The 19,303-nt window shown below is 42.1% G+C and overlaps 1 protein-coding gene across 3 annotated transcripts; it reads left to right on the top strand.

The window, feature by feature from the left end:
* Positions 1–4,001: 4,001 nt before the first annotated feature.
* Positions 4,002–14,373, top strand: LOC143031610 (uncharacterized). Of its 3 annotated transcripts, XM_076195691.1 has the most exons (4): positions 4,002–4,710; positions 5,372–5,634; positions 6,149–6,200; positions 11,143–14,373. In XM_076195691.1, exon 4 carries the CDS (start codon positions 11,779–11,781, stop codon positions 13,900–13,902), a length of 2,124 nt encoding a protein of 707 aa, XP_076051806.1. In that variant the 5' UTR covers positions 4,002–4,710; positions 5,372–5,634; positions 6,149–6,200; positions 11,143–11,778; the 3' UTR covers positions 13,903–14,373. The 3 variants fall into 3 exon arrangements, with proteins under 3 accessions (XP_076051806.1, XP_076051804.1, XP_076051805.1); XM_076195689.1 differs by lacking the exon at positions 6,149–6,200 and having other exon boundaries at positions 4,003–4,710; XM_076195690.1 differs by lacking the exons at positions 5,372–5,634; positions 6,149–6,200 and having other exon boundaries at positions 4,003–4,710.
* The last annotated feature ends 4,930 nt before the right edge of the window (positions 14,374–19,303 follow it).

The following is a 19,303-nucleotide window of genomic DNA, read 5'->3' as shown; positions in this document are numbered from 1 at the left end:
ACAGCTCACCATGTGTAACGTGACTTTTACACCAATAACAATGAATCATCTAAGGGTACTATCTAAACTAGAGGCGTCAGATATGGATCTGAATAAAATGTCTTTATACACTGCTGACAATGCAAGTGTGTGGCTCAATAGAAGATTTTTGCTACAGACTGCCTGGCTCATATTTTGGACAATGCAACAAGATTCTCTATATCTAAATGGAAATTGATGCTGAGAATATGGACCTCAGTGTATGGCTATTTCAGCACCTGAGCTAAAAGAGCAGCACAGTTGAAGGAATTCTGTGAACCTTTGGAGGTTGATAGCTGCAGTCTGTTCTGTCATGTTGTGACTAGATGGCTCTTTTGCCAGCTATTGACTGAATACTTCAGGGGTGCGAAGTCCTAAAAAGCTATTTCCTGAGCTGTATTCAGGCGTGATCCAAGGCATTATGTGTTATTGAAAGAATACTTAAGTGCTGGGAAGTCCTGAAAAGTTGTTTCCAGAGCTTATGTGAATAGGATTGTCCCAAGGTACTATGCAAGTGCTATGGAGATGAAAGAAATGTAAGAATCGTCAGAGATCTGTTTCCTATTCCTCAGTCACACTCTTGAATTATTCTGACAGTACTGAAGCACTAGAAGCCAAGATATTCAGCATAACTTCAGTGCTCAAGTTCCACGATGTCCCGCTTGCTGCTGCCTAGTTCTTCCATTAAAATCTCCAGGCCGTGGTCTTATGAGAGGGTGCTTACGTTGTAAGTGTATATCTTCATTTTCTTCAAAGATATTTAATGTCCAATGTAAGAGACTGGTAGATGAAGCTGTAGAAAAGTAGGTAGGTGGCGAGGAATTCATTTTACGAGTTAAATGTTTTGAAAACAATTGCTGCGACGGAGTTGTGGGGTGGCATAATCTCGCTCACCGTCGCGACTTGCAAGAAAAGACCACCCGCTTGCGCGGGATCGTTTTTTTTTTTTTTTTTTTTGGGGGGGGGAAGAATGTCTGTAAGAAAATGAAAAGATAGTAGTGTATAAAAGAGGGCTAATGTCCACCGGGCGATTAAGCTAGCGATTAGGGGTTGGTGGTCGTGGCTCGGGAGAAGTGGACAGGGAACTCGGACGGCGGAGCCAACGCCGGGATTAGGATCACCAAAAGTTTAGAAAATGGTAGGAGGCGTAGAAGTAGAGAAAGGTGGAAAAACGGATAAATCTTTAGTGGGAGGTAAACTGAAATGAGATGTAGTAGAAGAGAAAGTTAGAAAGGAAGCGAATTTTAGTCGAAGAAAAAGTGTAGATGTTTGTGTGTGTGTCGTGGCTATTTTCGTGAGAGGTGTGTGTATGTATCTTACGGGAAGTGAGTAGAGTTCACTTCCCGCGTGTAGAGCGCGTTCCTGATAAGCCCCAGGTAAGGCCTGAGTTCCCTGCTTTTCCCCAGGTTGAGTTTGAGATTCTGTAGAGTTGAGTCAGTGGCGGTGCGAGGGGGGGGGGCAGGCGGGCGGGTGTTGTATTATCTCTCTCCTTCCAACCACAACTCTGAAAGCAGAGGATTACGTGATTGGGAATTGTGTGTAAATGTCAGAAGTGTAAACTCGCTCGCCAACGTCAGCGAAGAGGCCAGCATTAGGTTGCGGGCCGGTTGGACAGAGGCGTCCCCATCCTCTCCGTCGACCAGCCTGCGATTAGATGAGGGCTCTGATTAAGAGTTGGGTTGGGCCTCTGCTAAGCCAGCGAGTAAGTGTGCGTGTGCCTCTTTTCTTCCAAGCACTACTCTGAAAACAGAGAATTACGTGATTTGGGAAATATGTGTATTTGTCTTGGTGTAAACCCGCCTGCCGACGTCAACGAAGAGGTCGGCCTGTGCCAGATCGGCAGCAGCAAAGGAGATATATCTCCTCACCACCGCCCGGCGAAGATTCCTGGGCGTTTGTCGGGAGAGCTGGAGTGGAGAGACGTCCGACCTCTAGGAGCGCTAAGTTGATTTTCTCACCGTCTAAGTTTGTAAACATAGCTAGGGTATCGATATTGGCGCTTATGTAACGAAATGTAAACACTAAACCATTCCGCTTCGTGACCAAGATTGTTTGCGTAACCAGTATTGCTTGAAACAGTGTAACAGTATGATTGGAGAAGGGTGGAGGAAAAAAAAATATATATTGGTGCATTGGGAGAAAAGTCACGCCCTAAAGGGAACCACTTATTTGTAACGGTCAAATTTATTGGATGAATTAAGTAGTGACGTCGGAGCAGAGTTGGCTTGATGAGTGGATTGGGGATCCCAGTGGGAGTCCTCTAGTGTACCTAATACTAAAAAGTGTAGAAGTAGCGAAGAAAATCAAGAAAACGTTTCCAAATTTTTAAACATCCTACGAGCAGCATATATTAAGTAGAACTTGACTAAGAAGGATGAACTTAGGCATGGGGCCTACGAATGAGTGACTAACTTACATTAAGACAATGATGAAAAGAAATTGAAGGGAAGAAAGAATACAAAATTATTCAAAGGAACGGTTAACAGAATTAAACCAATAATTACGGAGAGAAGGGAACTGTAAGTGATGGGGTCGACATCCAAGATTTGGACAGTGTTTACTGACACTCGGTGGCACACTGCCCGTGAGAACGCAAAGCAATGCGGTTGGACCTTTAGGAGACGAAGATCCAACAGGACCGCCCGGTTTTCCTTGGGTTGTGTAATTCATGGTTTCTACGAAGGGATTTTGGCAGTAATTTCAACCCCCCCCCCTGCCAACTGGTTTCTGGTGAGATATTTCTCTGGTGTCACCTTATTCATTATATTCGGTGGAGTCTTATATGTTGCCATGGGTTGTTTGCTTGGTTTGACCTGAGTTAATGTAAAGAGTGGAACATAAGTCGAGTCTAGGAGTAAGTCGAGTTGCAGTTGGGAAGCAAGCCCACAACAATAAAGTGGAACGTATAGATAATTTAGGTAGATAAAAGTACGTTCCGAGGAAAGCTCTATTTGAGGCTGAATGTAAGTAAGGATGGAGGTAAGATGGAAGTCTGCACGAAAATTAAATAAGCCATATTTACAAATAAAAATAAAGCTTTACTGTTTAACATTTACGATCATACACTCAAAGTACACAGGGACATTTAACATAAATACATACAAGAGAAATAACAAAGGGGCACAACAATACTAAATATACAAAAGTAATGGTATATAATACTATACCTGCGAACAGAACAGCAAGGCACCAATATACAGCGAGAAGTAAGTGAGGCCTGGGGTTGTGTGAGTGGGAGTCCGTGTGCGGGGGAGGACAGCCGGTTTCACCTTATATACCCGAGGAAGGCGGGGCCAATAGTTTCATGGCAAGGTTCGAACTTGAACGTTGGGAATACGTATGATGGCTACGAGTCCTGTTCGAGGCCGTGAGTAGTAGGCGGGCGATTTGAAAGTGATTTGATTCACGGTTGGCTATAACAATGTCTATAGGGTGCCCAGTTGTCCACGCCGTCATTATGACGGTACCCCGACGTATCTATGAGGAATTTCCCTGTCTGTCATCAGGGACGTTCCAGTTAGCAGTGGGTCCTGCGACCCACGTGTGTGTTACTCTTTGTCTCATCTTTCTGGTAAAACCTATTCGATATGGGCGACTCTGCAGAGATTTCCTCTCTATCGACATAACTTTTGTAGTCATTACGATTCTGAAGCCTATCCACCACGTTAGATGGCAAGTAAAGGGGTAAAATGCAAAAAATAGACTGCTATTATGTGCCCCGAAATCCCTGGACAGTGGAAGGAGGAGGGGATAGTTGAGGGGCATGAGAATTCTCGTACACTGGGAAATTGGTGAAGGGTGGTAGCTGTAGATGGGAGCCAAAGTCCTAACTAGCCTAGACGAGAAATGGCAAGTGCTCAGGTGGGGGCTGGTTGGTAACGCAGCGGACCCTCCAACCAAAACAATGAGAAACACGATCAAATGGTAATACATAAGTACAATGTATCAATCATAATCACAAAGTACAAGGATACAAAATGTAATGTGGTGAATTAGTTAAATTACATGAGAAGTTGAGATATTTCAATTTTAACATTATAATGCCAGTGATGATTCCGATTTTGGGTCACTGCATCCAATTAGCGCTAATCTTTCACAACGTTTGCTGGGGAGAAGGGTGAACACAAATACTAAGAAGTAGTTACTGGAGGCCTTAAGACTTCCTGCAAAGGAAATGTAATAGCCGACGGGGCTGAAGACGACGGAAAATGGAAAGCTCTAGGCAGTGTGTCACAACGCCAAAGTTGTGACATTATGTTCTTCTCTGAAGAGTAAACATTAATACAACATTCTTTCAGCTCTCTATTTATGCTATACGAATGCTTGTTGTATGTAACATACACAGTACGCTTGAAAAATCGCCTTCATTAAATTATATATCTGACAAATCAATACTTCTGAGTATATTTTGTATATTTTGCAAAATGTTATATTTCCTCTCCTCATTATACATGTTTAGATAAGGCAAAATTGTCGACAATATTTAACAAAAATTATTTTGAGAATTACAAATGGCTAATTGTGCAGAGTTTGTTATGTACACTTTTTGTTTACAATCTTCTTACGGGGCTGCCACTTCGTCTTCCTCGAAACAAAAATCCAATTTCAGAAATTCACTCTACAAGTCTACATAGTATTCGATACAAACAAGTGGCATAGGAAATGAAAGCACAACCGTCGTGTAGGTAACAAGTAAGTGTTATTATGGACACTCGTCAATTTTGTACATATATTTATTGTGTGGTAATGAGGCTTTTTTTTTTTTTTTTCTTTGCGTGCACATGAGTGCACCCTTTAACATTTTTCGACTTTGCTTTTGGTTAGTGTACTCGTAGGATAAAGAAAAAATATATAGGCTGAATAATCGGGTACATGTATTTATTGATGTATTATTATATTTTACAAAATTATTAGTTAATTGCTATATCATGTAGGTGTGCACTTCTAAAATAAATACCAGGTTATTTTCTTTATCAGTTCATGAGTTGATATCGTCTGGGTTGATGTTAGTTCCAACCAGTTTTCATGACATTTTATTTGTAATTCATTTCAAGTGCCCGAATAACCATAACACAACAAGCTATTCCCACCGTGTGCCTTATTTTAGTCGATGATGAAACCGAGGTGGGGGGAGGGGGTGAGTGTAACCTAACCTAGATATATGTAGGGATTATTATTATTATTTTTTTTTTTTTTTCACTCAAAGATGATAAACATATTTTTTGTTTTATTTTCAGGCCTGTGACACAGGTCAGTATTTTTTTCGTTTTGACCATGGGTGCAATATAGCAATAGAAAATTTATGATTTTTGTAAATTAAAATGTATTAATGTAATATGCAATTTTTGGGCAGAACTGAAAATAAAAAATACCTTGCTACAAGCAAAAATGCTAATGAACAAGGTCGGTAGCATAGGATCTGGACGCCATCTTGTCGTCTGTCAGTTGATGCCCTCGGATCTACCGACAGTACTTCGCCAGGTACATTTTCTTGAAGGAATGTTATGGAGCAGAGATACATGCATTCCTTCAAGCTGCAAGCTGAGAGAGTGGTTGAAAAGCCCGCCAATGTCCCTCATGATGACGAGGATGAGCCGGATGATATTTAATTTGCAGGTAATGATTTATTAAACACAGGTTATACGAATTTATCATCCTTTCATTTCTTTGACATCGGCATCTATCAACAAACATGGCGTACCATTCCTCCGACACAACTTCATTACTTACGAAATCTGTTTTAGCATCTTTTTTGTTTTTTATTTCCGCTCACAAAATTGCATATTACGTAGATACATTATAATTTACAAAATTAATAATCAATTTTCTATTGCTGTGTTGCGCCCATGGTCAAAGCCAAATTTGACCCACAGGTCTCCATTTGTCAGCGAACACGTCCCCTCCCCTACACACAGGCTGTGTGTAGGGGAGGGGAGGTGTTCCCTGACAAATGGAGACCAATAAAGGGTTAACAAAGATCAAACGAACATTGATTTCTGATATCATTGATAGTTGAGTGGGTGTACACCTCTGTGAAAATATTACCAATATTTCTCATTTCCAGTTATCTGTGTCATTTTATCCTTCATCATCTAATTTTATTATTATTATTCTCATACTTGGGTGCAAGTGTGGCGGGAAAGGGAGGAGTGGAATTGGAGGTAGAATGTAGATTGAGAGAAGTAAGTGACTTCTTAATTCTCTGTTAATTTTCACTTTACCAGTTTCTATGTTACATAATTTCATCATTTTTTCAACCATCCATTTTCTTCTTCCTTTAAGCTTTTTTGGTGCAAATTGTTTGTTCTCTAAACTTGCTGTACTCTGGTTAATGCCTCTATATATTTGTATATTTTCATCATACTTCTAAAATATTAGCAAGTAATATACTTTGTATCAAAATGTTCTCGAAATAGTATAACCTAAAAACATAAATATTTTGTTGATTTATGCGTAAGATTGCTGCAAGGCACATAGATTCACACAAGTTACTTAGAACTCATTTGTACTGGATGTTTTTACTGAATAAGAATAATCCCAATTGTTCGCCTCGTTTTAGTATTTGATGGAAGGGAGCGGTGAATCCAACATATCCTAAGTGTAGGTAGAGACAGGTTAGGATACATTGATTACAAGTAATTTACTTCTCACACAGAGATATGAAAAAATCAACAATTTGTATTTTTATCTATAAGCTTCTGGTGGTACATACATACATATAACAAAGGCTTTTCCCCCTTACATGGAGGGTAGCCAAAAAGAAAAATGCATAGAAACCACTCCCACCCATTCCATTTCCTATATATTCCACTCCCCTCCACCCTCCCTCTCATTTTGGCACCTCCTGGATGACGGGTCATCCCTGCATCCTGTCCACTGCCCTGGATCAGAAGCAGTGTCGCAAGACACAGCACATCCATAGCAAGGCTGCTTCATAAATTCGGCAACCCCCTCTCTCCGTCCCCTCATGCAGAAAAGGAGAAGACGGGGAGAAATCCCTTCGGGCTGCGTCAAATTTTTTCTCATACATACTTCCTCACCCCCCATCCCCCACCCACTCCCCCTCATGCATCACAGCATCATCCACACACAACCCTTCTCCATTCACCCCTATCTTCTATCCTCTCCCATCCTTCCTCCACAGACATTCTTCTCTTTTGTAATGCCCCTTTCACCCCATCCATCCTTCTCATCCTAGGATGCCCTTTCATATTCACTCCTTCCACCTCTGCCTTCCACACTTCTTTTACTAATCTTTCTTCACTCATTCTTTCCAAGTGTCCAAACCATCCTAATACTCTTTCATCAACCCTACCTCCCAGCTTCCTTTCCACCCCTGTTCTCCTCACCACCTCATTTCTCACTCTATCTAGCCTAGTAACCCCTATCATACTTCTCAGACATTTCATCTCAAACACATTCAAGCTCCTTCTCACTTCCTCTCTTATGTTCCATGTTTCTGCTCTGTACAGTGCTGTTGGCACAATCACTCCTTCATATAACCTCCTCTTAGCATCCATTCCCAGACATCTATTTCTCATTATACTTTTTAATCCACCAAGGCATTTACTCACTTCTCTCAATCTACATTCTACCTCCACCCCCACTCCTCCCTTTCCTTCCACATTTGCACCCAGGTATCTTAAACTATCCACTTCTTCCAGTCTCTCACCCTTAATTCTCACTTCCAGCCTGCTGTCACTCTCTCCCCTTGTACATCTCGTCACCTTACTTTTGCCCACATTTAATTTCAGCTTCCTTCTCTCACACACCTTCTCAAACTCTGTCACTAACTTCCTCAATCCCTCCTCTGATCCTGCCACAAGCACAGTGTCGTCAGCAAACAACAAATGGCTCATCTCCCACTTTTCTCCATTTTCTTTAACCATCTCCAACCCCTGACCCACTACCCTTGCATGCACCTCTTGCACCACCCCATCCATGTAAAGATTGAACAGCCAGGGTGACATAACACATCCCTGAGGAAATCCCACCTATACCTCAAACCATTCAATCGCTCCATTTCTAATCCTAACACAAGCTCTACTACTGTCATAAAAACTCTTGACTGCTCTTAACAGCTTTCCTCCTATCCCATATATCTACAGTACCTCCCACAGGGCCTTCCTGTCTACCCAGCGGCGGCGCCAGGAATTTTTAGTTGGGGAGGCTAAGGGGGGGCTGAGCAAATTTTTAGGGGGGCTAATAGTACTATGATAATACACATATATTATCCTCATTTCAGAAGAGGAGGGGGTTAATGGTTGGGCTAGCACTGATGGCTGACAAATCCTGGCAATTAAAAATTCCACTTAATAAAATTATTTCAATGAGCGTTTTAAATTTTCAGTTTGCTCATTTCAGTTGGGGGGGGGCTAATGGGGGGCTAGCCACTTTTTTGGGGGGGGCTAAAGCACCCCCCCAAGCTCCCCCTGGCGCCGCCATTGTGTCTACCCTGTCGTAAGACTTTTCCAGATCCATAAAAGTGCAAAAAACATCCTTACCTTTTCCTATTGTTTTCTTACATATATGTCTTACCACAAAAATCTGATCTGCACAACCCCTACCTGTCCTAAACCCACACTGTTCCTCACCAATTACTCCCTCTGTTCCTCTCCTAATCCTCTCAATCAAGACCCTTCCATAAGCCTTCCCAATTACACTCAACAAGCTGATCCCTCTGAAACTACTACACCCGCACTTGTCCCCATATCCCTTGTAAAGTGGAACAATACAGGCACTCTACCCTCTCTTAAACATTAGATAACCTCACCAGCCAGTCCACTATAACTGTACCTCCTTTCTTCAGACATTCTGTATAACATCCATCCAACCCAGGTGCCTTACCTGCTCTCATCATCTTAACAGCTGCTTTCACTTCATCCTTCCCTATTTCTCCTTCATTTTCCTCACTCATCACTCTCATTTTCTTACCGCTTCCCACCGCAACTACCCTTCCCTCCCTATTCTTCGCATTTAGCAACTCCCTAAAATACTCTGCCCACCTTCCTCATACTGCCTTCTCTTCCATTATCATCTCTCCATCTGCACCTCTTACCTTTTCTTCTCTACTTGATTCGCCTCCTCTTCCTCTTTTAATTTCCTTCCAAAACATCTTTTTATTGCTTTCAAAATTTTCTATCTTACTCTTACCCCATTTCACATCTACTCTCCTCTTTGCTTTCTTTTATTATGCTTAACTTCCCTTCTCTTTACTTTATACCTCTCATACAATCCCCTCGTCCTAATTTGTAGCCAATCTATGAATGCCTGTTTCTTCTCTTTTACACCCTTCTTTGCTTCCTCATCCCACCACTCACTACCCTTCCTTCTATTTCCTCCCGCCCTCCTTGTTCCACACACCATCTTTGCACACCTTATGACTCCCTCCTTGAACCATCCCCATTCCTCCTCCACTCCTAGTTCTACTCTATCCTTTACTCCCTCCCATTCCTCTCTCAGCTTCTTCTCATACTCCTTCTTTTCTTTCATTTAGGCAGTTCACTCCAAGTACCTCCCTACCTTCTGCCCTTTTCCTCTTTCTCCACCTATTCTCCACTCTCAATTTACCTTCCACCAGAAAATGATCTGATATTCCCCCACTCTCTTCCCTCAGGACATGTACATCCTTAACTCTTCCTACCACACTCCTGGTCACCACTATATAGTCCATTAATGCTCTATCTGCCAGCCTTCCATCCACCACCCTCTCCCATGTGTACTTATGCTTGACTTTCTTCCTAAACACTGTATTTGCTATTATCAATTCTCAAGACACATCACCATCAATTCTCCACTATGATATTTACCTGGAACTCCATATTTCCCAATCACTCTGTCTATTGGTTCATTTCCTACCGTAGCATTAATGTCTCCCAATACAACTACATTGACATTTTTCCCTAATCCCTCTATGCACTCATTTATATCTACCCAAAAAGCCTCTTTCCTCTATGCTCTTCTCACTACCAGGCCCATACGCACTTACAAAAACCTACATCTACCTTCCCAGCTTCACCTTCATCCACATCATCCTTGATGAAACCTCCTTCCACTCCACAACATGCTTACTTATCTCTTCACTTGCTAGTATAGCCACCCCTTCTCTCTCTTGTCCACTCTTGACACCTGAGTACCTCCCAGCTACACTCCCAAACTCACACTCGCCCCTTCCTGTCATTTTAGTTTTACTCAAAGCCAGCACATCCATCTTCTCACAAACATACTGCCTATCTCTTCCCTTTTACTATCATCTGTACCACATCCATGCACATTAAAAGACCCAAACTTTAGGATACTGGTTGGAAAACTCCCAGACCCTCGTATGCCTTTACTTTTTTTTAGGAATGACCCCTATTGGGGCTACAGGTAGTAGGACTCCTAATCCTATCCCCCGTCCCGTTTTTTGTTGCCTTTTATGATTCGAGTGGAAAGACTTGGTGGTAGCATTCTCTTCCTCCACCAGAGGGTAGGCGAAAAAAGGAAATGGATATTCAGAAAAATTGTACAGGACAGTAACAAGGTGTTGGGGGGGGGGCAGCGTAACGGAGGGACAGTCGTAGTATAAAAGTGTCATCATATCCCTATGAACAGAGTTTTCCTGTATCACAGACAGACCGAATGATGTGTGGCTCTGGTCCGTAGGGATGGCCCATATAGACCCTAAAGTATCAACTGCATGCTACTTTGCCCCTCCAACCCTGATGTTAGGGGATTGGGGGTTCACTGAAAAAAAAAGATTGCTGTAAAAATGAATAGCAGATTCTCATGAATCTCAAATGTTGATTTATGACATCCTTCGTTGTTGTTGTTGTTGTTGTTGTTGTGTGTGTGTAGTGATCCTAAATGAAAAATTGACATAGATTACTTATTTCTATGTTATTGTATCACACATTGTACACCAATACCTTTCTAGTGTCCTCTATCTCTTTGTAGTATTTATTCAACAACATCAGTGTTATTTGCTCAACCTTCTATTTCTTTCTTATTCCTTTAAATTTCTTCTATGATACGAGTTGTTTCTTCCCTTCCCCTACTGTATTTTGGTTAATGCCACACTGTATTTGTATATGCTTGTGTTCCTTAAAAAGTTAGATGTCAAACTTATCATATATTTTCTTTCAGGTCGAGGGTAAATATCATCATTTCATTGGAAAAGGCTATCCAAAGATTCCTTCAATTTGTCATGTAACAAAGAGAATCCCGTGTGGCGTCTGTGACTTACCTGTCTCATGAGTTGTCTTTAATATCATGATATGATTCACACTGGAGAGAAACTTTTCCAGTATCTTGCCTGATGCAGATTTCTCATGAATTAGTGTTCTTGAATAACAAGTGACGTCCCACACTGGAGAAGACAAAACTTTCAAATGTGACCTGTGTGATGCAGCTTTCGCACAAAGGTATGATCTCAATCAACACATGATGACCCACGCTAGAGAAAAGCCTTTCAAGTGTGACCCCTGCATTGCAGCTTTCATACAAAAATGTAGTCTCAAATCTCACACAATGACCCACAATGGAGAATAGCCTGTCCAATGTGACCAGTGTGATGCAGCTTTCTCAAAAAAGTGTAATTTCAAATATCACACCATGACAGACAGAGGAGAGAAGCCTTTCTAATGTGACATTTGTGAAGCAACTTTCTCACAAAAGAAGGGTGATCTCAAATGTCACATCAGGGCCCACCCAGGAGAGAAGCCTTTCAAGTGTGACCTGTGCAATGCAGCTTTTTCCACAAAACGTTCTCTCAGATACCACATGATGTCCCACACAGGGGAGAACCCTTTCAAGTGTGACCTTTGTGATAAAGCTTTCTCATGTATGGGTCATCTCAAACGACACGTTGTGACCCACTCTGGAGAGAAGCCCTTCAAGTGTGACCTTTGTGATAAAGCTTTCTCACAGATGGGTCATCTCAAACGGCACGTAGTGACCCACTCTGGAGAGAAGGCCTTCAAGTGTGACCTTTGTGACAAAGCTTTCTCACAAAAGGGTGATCTCAAATCTCACATGATGACCCACACTGGAGAGAAGCCCTTCAAGTGTGACCTGTGCGATGCAGCTTTCTCACAAAAGAAGAACCTCAAATCTCACATGATGACCCACACTGGAGAGAAGCCCTTCAAGTGTGACCTTTGTGATAAAGCTTTCTCACAGATGAGTACTCTCAAAGGACATGTAGTGACCCACTCTGGAGAGAAGCCCTTCAAGTGTGACCTTTGTGATAAAGCTTTCTCACAGATGGGTACTCTCAAACGACACATAGTGACCCACTCTGGAGAGAAGCCCTTCAAGTGTGACCTTTGCGATACAGCTTTCTCAGGAAAGAGTACTCTCAAATCTCACATGATGACCCACACAGGAGAGAAACCTTTCCAATGTGACCTTTGCGATGCAGCTTTCTCAGGAACGAGTAGTCTCAAATCTCACATGATGACCCACACTGGAGAAAAGCCTTTCAAGTGTGACCTGTGCAATGCAGCTTTCTCACAAAAGAGTAACCTCAAACCTCACATGATGACCCACACTGGAGAGAAGCCTTTCAAGTGTGACCTTTGTGACAAAGCTTTCTCACAAAAGGGTCATCTCAAACAACACGTAGTGACCCACTCTGGAGAGAAGCCCTTCAAGTGTGACCTTTGCGATGCAGCTTTCTCACTTAAGAGAGCTCTTAAGGTTCACGTGATGACCCACACAGGAGAGAAAGCTTTCCAATGTGACCTGTGCGATGCAGCTTTCTCAAGAAAGGGTGTTCTCAAATCTCACATGATGACCCACACTGGAGAGAAGCCTTTCAAGTGTGACCTGTGCGATGCAGCTTTCTCAAGAAAAAGTGATCTTAAATATCACATGATGACCCACACTGGAGAAAAGCCTTTCAAGTGTGACCTTTGCGATGCAGCTTTCTCGGGAAAGAGTATCCTCAAATATCACATCATGACCCACACGGGAGAGAAGCCTTTCAAGTGTGACCTTTGTGATAAAGCTTTCTCACAGATTGGTACTCTCAAACGACACGTAGTGACCCACTCTGGAGAGAAGCCCTTCAAGTGTGACCTTTGTGATAAAGCTTTCTCACAAAAGGGTGATCTCAAATATCACATCATGACCCACACGGGAGAGAAGCCTTTCAAGTGTGACCTTTGTGATAAAGCTTTCTCACTAAAGAATAGTCTCAAACAACACGTAGTGACCCACTCTGGAGAGAAGCCCTTCAAGTGTGACCTTTGCCATGCAGCTTTCTCAGGTAAGAGTTCTCTTAAGGATCACGTGATGACCCACACAGGAGAGAAACCTTTCAAGTGTGACCAGTGCAATGCAGCTTTCTCACGAAAGGGTACCCTCAAATCTCACATAATGACCCACACTGGAGAAAAGCCCTTCAAGTGTGACCTTTGTGATGAAGCTTTTTCCACAAAATGTTCTCTCAAATATCACATGATGACCCACACTGGAGAGAAGCCCTTCAAGTGTGACTTTTGCAATGCAGCTCACCCAACAAAGAGTGCTCTCAAATATCAGGTGATGACCCACACTAGAGAAAAACCTTTCCAATGTGAAATGTGCGATGCAGCTTTCTCACGAAAGGGTAATCTCAAATCTCACATGATGACCCACACTGGAGAAAAGCCTTTCAAGTGTGACCTGTGCGATACGGCTTTCTCAGGGAAGACTGATCTCCAACGTCACATGATGACCCACACTGGAGAGAAGCCTTTCAAATGTGACCTTTGCGATGCAGCTTTCTCACAAAAGAGTGGTCTCAAACGTCACGTGATGACCCATACTGGAGAAGAGCCTTTCAAGTGTGACCTTTGTGATGCAGCTTTCTCACGAAAGAATAATCTCAAACAACATATGGGTAGCCACAGTAGAAATTAACCTTATTTGTCGCACGTTGACCCATACTGGAAGGAAGCGAGGTAATCCTTAAAGATGGTGGTTTTGCTATTTCATCTAACTAGAAAATATTTCGGTTACAATATTCTAGATTTCCGTAAGAACACCTCAACAATGTGTCAAACATTCGTATAGTACTGTATAGGCTTAACTTCTTTGTTCGTCATTTAGCTTGTTACTCTGACACAAAAGCATTTTGAGATTTAGAAACTTAAAAAACAAAAGATCGTGACCGAATTCGTCTCTACTTGAACCAAGTAGCATGCTAGCGAGAATACCTAATTGGTGTCTTTGTTGTAATTAAGTTCATGGAAGAGGTACCTCATGGAGGTTATAGATGGGTTTGCTGTTTATTTGGATGACCAGGAGCACGGTGATTGTGCATTTTCTATGCTTGCCTTCTTTTTACGCTGGAAAATAGTTTTGTTTATAATTGTTGATATGTATGTTTCACAAATAAAGATATGTATATATAGACATGTTTGACTTATCACTTAGCGGGCTAGTTCATTATCATGATTTTATGGAGTCCTCTTGTGCATAGATAATAATAACAATAATGATATGATAGTAATAATAATAGTAGTAACAATAACAACTCAGGCTCAGCAGAGATTAGATTTAGCTCCTAGCCCCGAACTGCAGACCGGTCCAGCACACGCAAGACTTCTTCGTTGATGCTGGCAAGTGGAATAACATTTGAGACAAATCCAAACAATGTACTCTATGCAAGAGTAATGGGCAGGGGACTGGAGTTGGTTGCGGAAAATGGAGAAAAGTGTGAGGTAAGTCAGTTGCTGTTTGCTGATGACACTGCACTTGTGGCAGGGTCAGAGGAGGCATTGGGAGAGTTAGTGTCTGAGTTTGGGAGGGTGTGTGATAGGAGAAAGTTGAAGGTGAATGTGGGTAAAAATAAGGTGATGAGGTGTACAAGAGGAGAGGATGGTGGAGAGTCGGAAGTAAGTCTTAAAGGGGAGAATGTGGAGGAAGTGGATAGTTTTAGGTCCTTGGGGTCATATGTGGCTGCAAAGGGAGGAGTAGAGGTAGAGGTAAGTTGTAGATTGAGAGAAGCAAATAAATGCCTTGGGGGATTTAAAAAAGTAATGAGAAATAGACATCTGGGAATTAATGCAAAGAGGAGATTGTATGAAGGGTGATTGTGCCGACAGTGCTGTGTGGGGCAGAGACATGGAATTTAAGAGAGGAAGAGTTTAAATGTGTTTGAGATGAAATGTCTGAGAAGTATGGTGAGGGTTACAAGGCTGGATAGAGTGAGAAACGAGGAAGTGAGAAGGAGAGCTGGGGTGGAAAAGGAGTTGGCTGAGAGGCTGATGAAAGACTATTAGGATGGTTTGGACACATGGAAAGAATGGATGAAGGAAGACTGGTGAAAGGGGTATGAAAGGCAGAGATGGAGGGAGTGAATTTGAGAGGACAACCGAGGATGAGATGGATGGATGGGGTGACAGGGGTGTTGAGCAAGAGGGGGATGTCTGTGGAGCAGGGAAGGGAGGTGGCAGAAGATAAGGATGAGTGGAGAAGGGCTGTGTATAGATGGTACTGTGATGAAAAGAAAGGGAAGGGATGGGTGGATGGGGGGGTTTGGGGAGTGGGAAAGTGTGAATGATACTTTGGCACAGCCAGAAGGGACTTCTCTCCGTCCTCCATTTTCTATGTGAGGGGACGGAGAGGGGGGGTCGCCAATTAAGTGAAGCGGACTTGCTGTGGATGTGCTGTGTCCTACTGCATTGTTTCTGACACAGGGTGGTGGGCAGAATGCAGGGATGACCCGTCATCCACGAGGAGCTAAGATGTGAGGGTGGAAGGGATGATGGGTGGGAGTGGGTTTATGCCTTTTGGCTTGGCTACCTCCCTGTTAAGGGGGAAAAAGCCTTTTGTATATAGATAGAATTATGGTTATGGGTTAAAGCATAAATATCTGGTACACTTAGGCCTAATTTACAATTGTCCTTGTAACATAATCAGTTTTAAATTAGATTAGAATGGTTCGTGATTTTCTTTACTCTGATTTCTATTAGGATTACAAAGGCAGTGCATCTATATATATATATATATATGTGTGTGTGTGTGTGTATACAATCAAAATTTATTTCATACTATTACTTAATGAGGACCTCGCTACACTAGCTGAAGTGTATTTATTTCTAAAGTATATATTCGTTTATTATGAACTTTAGGGTTCCAGAAGATTTGTAAATGAGTTATTTAGCTCGATTCGCGCATTTCCAGATTTTTTTGCACTACATAATTATATGGCGCCTACAAAGAGGTGTCGTGAGGTTTGGCTGTCGGATGCTAACTATCAACCCTGGTTGTCACGAGTGGAGGGAGATGACTAAAGCACAGTGTACCATATGCAAAAGAACTCTGGGAGCTGAAGTGACATCTATTAAAAGACACAAGGGAACAGAATATCACGTCTCAAATATGCTGAAGATTCAGGATGAGGTACACACCCAAGATGAGGGGCAACTCCCCCCCCCCTCCCGACTATGCTAACAACGGAGTGGCATTTGCAATGATAATGTTGGCCTGTTTCGTTGCCGAACATAACCTGGCAGTTATGTTGGTACACCATATGATACCCCTATTGAAAACCATATTTCCAGACTCTAAGATAGCGCAAGCTCTTTCTTTAAAAAGGTCAAAGTTTGCAGATATTGTCAAATCCATAGGACGTAACATGAAAGGAGACACTGTAAATAAACTAAGATCGAATAAATTTTCCCTTGTTATTGATGAGACCACGGATATAAGTACACAAAAATCATGTGCAATATTGGTACGTTTTATGGATTATGAAATAAATACAATACAAACCAGAATGCTGGACATTGTTGATATGTATGTTGATAACCTGGAAGGGTCCACTGGTAAAAATTTGTATGAAGTGATAACTAATACATTAACTGTTCTTCAGGTACAAGTAAGGTGATGAGATGTACAAGGGGTGAAGGTGGCAGTAGACTGGAAGTGAACATTAAGGGAGAGCGACTGGAGGAAGTGGATAGTTTTAGATACTTGGGTGCAAGTGTAGCAGGAAAAGGTGGAGGTAGAATGTAGATTGAGAGAAGCGAGTAAATGCCTTGGTGGATTAAAGAGTGTAATGAGGAATAGACATTTGGGAATGGATGCGAAGAGGAGACTGTATGAAGGAGTGATTGTGCCAACAGCACTGTATGGGGCAGAAACGTGGAACATAAGAGAAGAAGAGAGAAGGAGTTTGAATGTGTTTGAGATGAGGTGTCTGAGAAGTATGGTGGGGGTTACTAGGCTGGATAGAGTGAGAAATGAGGAGGAGAACAGGGGTGAAAAAGGATTTGGGAGATAGGGTTGATGAAAGAATATTAGGATGGTTTGGACACATGGAAAGAATGAGTGAAGAAAGACTAGTAAAAGAGGTATGGAAGGCAGATGTGGAGGGAGTGAACATGAGGGGACGTCCTAGGATGAGGTGGATGGATGGGGTGAAGGGGGCTTTGGGGAAGAGGGGAATGTCTGTTGAGGAAGGAAGGGAGAGGACGGAAGACAGAGGTGAGTGGAGAATGGTTGTATATGGATGATGTTGTGAGTGCAGGAGGAGGAATTGGCAGGGGGGTGGGGTAGTATGTGTGAGTAAATAAATTTTGACGCAGCCCGAAGGGATTTTCTCCCCGTCCTCTCCTTATATGCAAGGGGGGACGGAGAGGCGGGGTCGCCGATTAAATGAAGCGGCCTTGCTGTGGATGTGCTGTGTCTTGCGACACTGCTTCTGACCCAGGGCGGTGGGCAGGGTGCAGGGATGACCCGTCATCCAGGAGGTGCTCAGATGAGAGGGAGGGTGGGAGGGGTGTGGAGTGTATTTGGGGATGAAATGGGTGGGAGTGTTTTTATGTCTTCCCCTTTTTGGCTACCTCCCTTGTAAGGGGGAAAAAGCCTTGGTATATGTATGTATGTATGTTCTTCAAATTAATTTGATTGGAATCGCGGCAGACGGTGCGTCAAATATCATGGGTATTGATAATTCGTTGTGTAGTCGCTTAATTACAAATTTTCCAGGTATTACCATCATGAAATGTATATGCCATTCTCTTCATCTGTGCTCTTCTGAGGCGGACAAGACACTGCCACGACACTGTGAAGATCTTTTGCGAAATATTTACTCTTTTTTCTCACATAGCGCAAAAAGGCGAAGTGATTTCAAGCAATTTCAAGAGTTTTGTAACCTTAACCCATTCAACTCTGATGACAAGATGTCTTGTCATTTGGTCAAATAAAACAAAAAATCATAATAAAACAACAAAATGTTTGATGATCAAACAGCACCAGAAAAATATGACGTCGTCAGTCCTCCTCCTCCTCCTCCTCGAGGAGGAGGAGGACTGACGACGTCATATTTTTCTGGTGCTGTTTGATCATCAAACATTTTGTTGTTTTATTATGATTTTTTGTTTTATTTGACCAAATGACAAGACATCTTGGCATCGGAGTTGAACGGGTTAAACCTCATAAGATGCTTCATCCGTGTCAGCTGACTCGATGGCTGTCGTATCATGATGCAATTAAAAGAATATTAGAAGAGTGGACAGCATTAACAATATATTTTCAATATAAAGAAACTGAAGAAAGGCTGCTCTCTGTACAACTCATAGTCTCAAATTTGAATGACCCATCTGTATTGTGCTATTATCATTTCTTAAATACGGTCTTGCCACACGTTAATGAAGTAAATTTATTATTTCAGAGAAAAGCTCCAACTATTCATCTCTTGCATGAACAAGTATCAGGGCTTCTTTTAATGCTTTTAGGATATTATTGCACCGATGCCTTTCGAAATAAAGACCTCGCAGACGTAGATCCCACCGATACGTCGCTCCATCGTCCATTACACCAAATATACTTGGGTCATGCGGTTGGTAACCTATTCACTTCTATCAGAGATATAGTCAATAATCCCCAGCTTCGGTGTAATGTGCGTACTAGATGGGCAGCAGTTTCTCATAACTGTGTTCAAATAAAAAAAAAAATATTTGACTTGCGTAACAAACTTTGGTACATGGCCTCCTTCATTGCTCCAGATAAATTCTTAGACCCTAAATCCAGATCTGCCGTTCCCTCTTTTGGAAACATTATTACATTGGTCCCGAGTTTGTGACCCTCAAGTGATTGACAATGAATGGAGGAGTCTTGATTGTGTTAAATCCCTGATGAGATCAGAAACACGAGATCTGATATTGTGAGTTTTTATTAGAAATTAAAGTCATATGTCCACTGTGACGATAAAAACAAATTTGGGAACATTGCCACATTAGCTCTATATCTTCTCTCCTTACCAACCTCTAATGCTGATGCTGAGAGATTATTTTCCAAGCTGAATAATGTA

Source organism: Oratosquilla oratoria, chromosome 12 (assembly GCF_046742065.1).
Source record: "Oratosquilla oratoria isolate Oo_2021 chromosome 12, ASM4674206v1, whole genome shotgun sequence".
NCBI lineage: Eukaryota > Metazoa > Arthropoda > Malacostraca > Stomatopoda > Squillidae > Oratosquilla > Oratosquilla oratoria.
Note: the sequence above shows the minus strand (reverse complement) of the source record. Positions and strands in the feature narration are given on the sequence as shown.